We start from the raw sequence: 5,883 nt of genomic DNA, 5'->3' as shown, positions 1-5,883 counted from the left end.
AACGATGTGGTCAACATCTTGAGACCGTGCTTAAGACGGTCTCAAGATGTTGATCATATCGTTGTCATTGTTTATTTATTGGATCTCATTGAAAAAAGTATCATATGAAATTTTAAATCATAGAAAGAAACTGACTATGAGAATACTGCCTATTATTAGTCCAGGGACACCTAGAAAAACTTAAACAATAAGATTTAAGCAATAAAGAACTTGATCAATTATAGTTAAACATTTTTGATAATTATGTATTGTAATTGATTAATTTATGACTGCTTAATAGCCAATTTCTTCACCGTCAGATAATTCTATCCTTCGATAAAGTTATCCAACGGTGAAGAAATTGGCCCTAAGTCTTAAGCGGGGAACACATACTTTTGCATAACGCATAATACGTAAGTATAAGAAAACTGATTGGTTTATTTCCTTATGCACATGTGTATGGACCAATCAATTTTCTTATGCTTACGCATTATGCGTTGTGCAGAAGTGTGTGCTCCCCGCTTTATTACTACTTCAGTTTTTTACGTGCTGCTGGCTTTATTCGAAGTTTTTGGCGCCATTTAATGACCCGGCACATACACTAAAGAGAAGCCAATCAGCGCGGCGCTGAGCGGCGCACGTATATATGTGCGCATGTTGGCTAACCTGGCTAACACGGCTGTCGCTGTCGCTGTATGGCTCTTCTCTTCTTTAGTGTGCGCATCTGAGATATCCCTCGCGAGAACCGAGAACGTGCGTCTTTATTGTAGTACGATGTCCGGAAAGGAGAAATTCTCACAAATGGTATATATATATATATATTATTTTCTGTAATTTTCGCTTTTTATATTTTATTGCAATTTCAACCTGCCTTGTAATTTCGATACTAACCTACACGTCAATTAACCTCTAAATTATAAAACAAACAATGCAAGTTACATTTCGTAAAATATGTAATAAACGAAGCACAGAAGTATCGGAGAGGAGTAATTGTGGCTTTGTGGCAGAGTTGTTGCTTGAGAAGGGGAAAGATCTAGACTTGAGTCCCGGATGCTGTGCCTTTTTTTTTCTTTGGTTACTGGCACCGAGCGGATTCCCGCGCATACGGCCAACATGGCCATGAACGATATCAAAGTAAAACAATCCAAAATTAACGCGATACGTGAGAGAGATAAAAAACCACAGATTGCTATAGATCTGCAGTGGGAATCTGATTGAATTTGCTGCCAATCTGTCCTCAATCTGCTAGCATTTTGCTATCAGAGACATTAGTGTTGGACTAGTACGTCCACACTCGACCGCGTTACGCGTTACACGGGCAACTGCTGTGCCTAAATATTTTTCTTGTGTTGTAGCCTATAATTTTAACTTCTCGCAAAACATCTCTCTCTCCCTCCTTCCCACCCTTCCTCCCTTCCTTCCTTCCTTCCTTCCTTCCTCCCTGCCTCCTCTGTACCTTCCTTCCCTTCCTTTTCTTTCTCTCCTATCCCATTTTGGTAATATTTTCCTAGTTTTCTCAATTACATAATACTTTTACTTTAATAATAGGTGTATCGATATTTATTTGCATTATTACACACTTATTGTGACATTCATTTTCCTTCTTAATTATTAAACATTAAATTGATATAAAAATAATATTTATTTTGTAGAATGTGGCAGAATCCAGTAGAATTTATAAACTTATAGAGTTTATATCTAAAGATAGATGCAAAGGTCGAAGTGTGGATGTTGTACCGTGTGAATGGATTGTTTACGATAATGAGGCTGGGAACTTAAAGACAGTTTTTATGCCACCGCCATATACAACCGAGACGGCAGAATTATTACATTCTCTTGTCAAAAGTAGAGCAGAACCACCAAAATCGTGGCCATTCTATCAAATTAATATTGTAGGAGACGCCAGTAAGTTTTTGCTAAATTTTTTTTATTGCTTAATTGGAATTTCATAAGCAAATTTATTTTGTTAATGCGGAGATACGTAAAACAAAATATCTGTTTTATATTTTGCATATAGACAACATGTTCGCGAACTTTTCAAATGATCCTTGTACAATCTAGTATCCATTGATGATACGTGATTAACTATTTAAACTCATGCTCACTTTTATGTGATTATGTCAATTTATATTTGTAATTCTTGAATATTAATATATTTCTAGAAACTTACGAGTTAGCCTTGGATAAATTAAAAAAACTAGAAGAAAAGAAATATGTTTATTCCACAGAAAGTGATCACGGTGAATCCCGAGCACTTTCTGATACAAAAAGATACAAACTAAAAGCAATTAAAACTAACCGCGATGTGGAAAAAAAATTATTGAATGTTCCACCGTTATACAGCGACGATGACACTTGCAGCCTACTCAGCGAGACCAGCAAAGAGAGTGAATGTAAGTATTTTAATTAATTAATTATTGACTATTCATATAATTAATTATCTACTTGATTTATTTTAGCAATTTCAAATAATGAAGAAAATTTATATACAAAACGACAATGCCAAAAAACTTATAGTCACAATACAATAAAAAATGGTATGTATTTATTTAAAAATATTTGTATATTGCATTTTTTGAAAATAAAATATATCTAATCTCTATATGTATATTGCAGTAATTTCAAAAGATAAGGAAAAACAATCAGGAACCAAATCCAATAAACATAAGTTTGAGAAAATGGGAAGTGTCAGTCATGCAACTAAAGGTAAGTTTTCTATTTATTACACGATTGTTTTAATGCGTATTTAGGCATTGTTCCGATATGTACTGTCAGTACTGAAGTCTATAGTATACATAACTTGAATTATAGATTTTTTGTACTGACTTACAGTATATACCGGAACACTGCCTTAATTATTCTAATTTTGTAAAAATAAAAAAATATATTTATAATATCTGTAATTGTTTCAGAGAATAAAGAGACTGAGAAAACCAAGAAAAACTCAATTGCGTTAACAAGCGGACAGTTTCAAATGAGTAAAGGTATGTGTATAATTTCTTTTATATAAACATATATATATATATATATATATATATATATATATATATGTATTATATATTTTTTAATATTGTCCGTTAATTTATAGAATTAGTTGAAATCGATAAAAATGTGTAAATTGGCAGATTGTATTGACAAAATCAGTTATAAATATTTTCTGCTTATTTTCGTGAGCATATAATATATAACAAATGTATTTTACGTCAACGTCTGTCTTGAAGTCACTAATCCACCGCTCACGCAATTCATGGACATGTGACTGTCAAAATGTAATTTATGATTGGCCAGCTTTATATATAAACCCTTATATCTCAAAAACTATTATTTAAAATAAAAATTTATAAATAACTATTTTATTTAATTTTTCGAGAACTTTATTGCTATAGTATTTTGATTCGCGAATTTCGGGACACCCTGTATAGTACTTTACGAAAATAAAATATATCTAATTTCTATATATTGCAGCAATTTCCAAAGATATGGAAAAAGAATCAAGGACGTTATGCAAATCCAATAAACAAAAGTTGGATAAAATGGAAATTTTAAGTCGTGCAATTAAAGGTAAGATCTCTATTTATTACACGATTGTTTTAATGTATATTTTAGCCGTGTTCCGATATACAGTAATGACAGTACTGAAAACCTATAAATCTATAGTATACGTAACGTAAATAATGTATTTGAAGTACTAACATTACAGTGTGTACTGGAAAACTGCCTTCATATATTCTAATTTTGTAGAAATAGAAAGTATATTTATTTAATATCTGTAATTGTTTCATATAATACAGAGACTGAGAAAACCGAGAAAACCCCAATTGTGTTAAAAAGCGGACAGTTACAAATGAGCAAAGGTATTTATGTATATTTTTTTTATTGCGCATTATAAATGTTTTCTGCTTATTTCTGTAAGCTTATTTCTTATATGGATTTAAAACCATTCATATGTAAAGTGATATTATATTCTAATTGTTGCAATGGTTTCTAGGACAATACACTGATGGCAACACTACTTCAAACACTAAACATTGTGTCGAGAAAAGTCCCATTTATCTGTTTGATGAGAGGAAACAATATACCACTAATGGCAAGTTTTATTAATTTATATTTTACTGCGTAATTTTTAATACCTAATTTTAATTTACAATAATGAATAAGACCAATGAAAGTGTCAAAGATAACGATGAAATTGCCTATATCGGTCTACAGCGGATCTTGGTGTCTAATAATAATTCTTGTGGGAATTTATTTACTATCTCTATAGCTCATGCAAACTGCGCGCCGCAAATTTCGTCGGTCTTGAAACACAGTTCTTACATGAAGCTGAGACACGTAATATTACAAATTAAATTGATTAGCAATTTAATAGTTTGATGCTAAGAAGCATCTATAAGATTCCCCTCCCCGAAAGAAACTGTAAAGAATTTATTGCGAAAAATGATACCTCAGCCAGGACTGGGAGATCCAGGTTCGTGTTTCAAGACCGATGAAATTTGCGGCGCGCAGTTTGCATGAGCTAGAGATTATAAATAAATTCACACAAAAATTAATATTAGGCACCAAGATCTGCAGTAGACCAATATAGGAAATTTTCATCGTTATGCTATTCATTTTAATTATTGCATTATATGCTATAGATTTAGCGCGCTTGGTGACATCAGGATTCAGAAGTGTATGTTCACAGTTAACACAATTAACTTTAAACATAAATGAGTTGAAAAATATTGTATCTCTTGAAAAGAATATTTCTCGTCAAATTTGCACTGATATTCAATTTTCTGAAAAATATGATATGGAATTTCCATGTAAAACGCTGGAAAACTTTATGCAATTTGAAGAAAACCTAAAAAACAAAGAATTTCGGCAAGATTTTGTAAGACATTTTTCCTATAAATACTTATCCTGCATTTATAAATTATATACTTGATTTTAAACGTATTGTGTTTTTAGCAACTTAATTTATGAAAAAATATCGACACAAGCACGTCTTTATTAAAATCATTGACTAATATTTTAAAAAAATATATGTCGAGAGATGTAGCTATGGCATTTACGGCCGTTAAAAAAGTGGACAAAAAGCAAATCTTGAAAACAACTATTTTCTCGTCATGCATTCAAAGTAATCATATATTTTTCGTATTCTGTACATATATCTGATGTATTTATAATTTTGATTATTATGCTAGCTCTTAAATCTCATTCGTAAATTACAGACGCTGTCATCGAAGAATATTCGACATCGAACGCTCATCCACCAATTACAGACAAGATGTACTATTCAACATTAGGCAGCATACTTAACAATGCCAAGGATTGGGAAGGCCATCGACTAATGAGACAAAAAAAATTAAACCCAACTCATACAGAAGAAGAATTGGAAGAGACAATGGAAGGAGACGATGACGCTGTTTATGAATAATAGATACATATTCAATATGATATTATTTAAGTATATATGATACTATAAGTATATATTATGTGATATTAAAGGCAGTCATATTTAAAATATATAATATATATAAGATTTTAGTATGATTATAAGTATATAAATAAGATAAATAAAAAATATATATAAGTATATTAATCGGTTCAATAAAATCATTACTAAAATTCATTTTTAAAATATTATAACCTAATCTATATCGATATAATACTGGTGCCCTACCAGCCGAAAATGTAAGGCGCAACAAGGGGCTGTCATGAGGCCCTGATAAGGAAAACATGATCAGGCAATTTTAATTCTCGACGTTACATTTACGATCGGGGCCTAACAAGGACTACCTGATGAGCCCCTGATCAGGCGTTAGGGCATGCTTATTAGGTCCCCATTAGGGCCCTTCCAAAATTTCTGCTCGGGAATATCTCCGGCACCGGATATATATTTATTAAAGTGAACGGACTATT

The 5,883-nt window shown here is 31.8% G+C and overlaps 1 protein-coding gene across 1 annotated transcript; it reads left to right on the top strand.

Annotated features, from left to right (window-relative positions):
- The first annotated feature begins 620 nt into the window (after window positions 1–620).
- On the top strand, window positions 621–4,080 carry LOC112456668. The gene is made up of 9 exons (XM_025019356.1): window positions 621–783; window positions 1,632–1,884; window positions 2,142–2,372; window positions 2,439–2,516; window positions 2,596–2,685; window positions 2,892–2,963; window positions 3,445–3,540; window positions 3,771–3,833; window positions 3,968–4,080. Exons 1-9 carry the CDS (start codon window positions 634–636, stop codon window positions 4,078–4,080), a joined length of 1,146 nt encoding a protein of 381 aa, XP_024875124.1. The 5' UTR covers window positions 621–633.
- Window positions 4,081–5,883: the final 1,803 nt, after the last annotated feature.

The sequence above is a fragment of the Temnothorax curvispinosus genome, unplaced genomic scaffold (assembly GCF_003070985.1).
Source record: "Temnothorax curvispinosus isolate PA1 unplaced genomic scaffold, ASM307098v1 QBEX01007078.1, whole genome shotgun sequence".
In the NCBI taxonomy this organism is placed as follows: domain Eukaryota; kingdom Metazoa; phylum Arthropoda; class Insecta; order Hymenoptera; family Formicidae; genus Temnothorax; species Temnothorax curvispinosus.
Note: the sequence above shows the minus strand (reverse complement) of the source record. Positions and strands in the feature narration are given on the sequence as shown.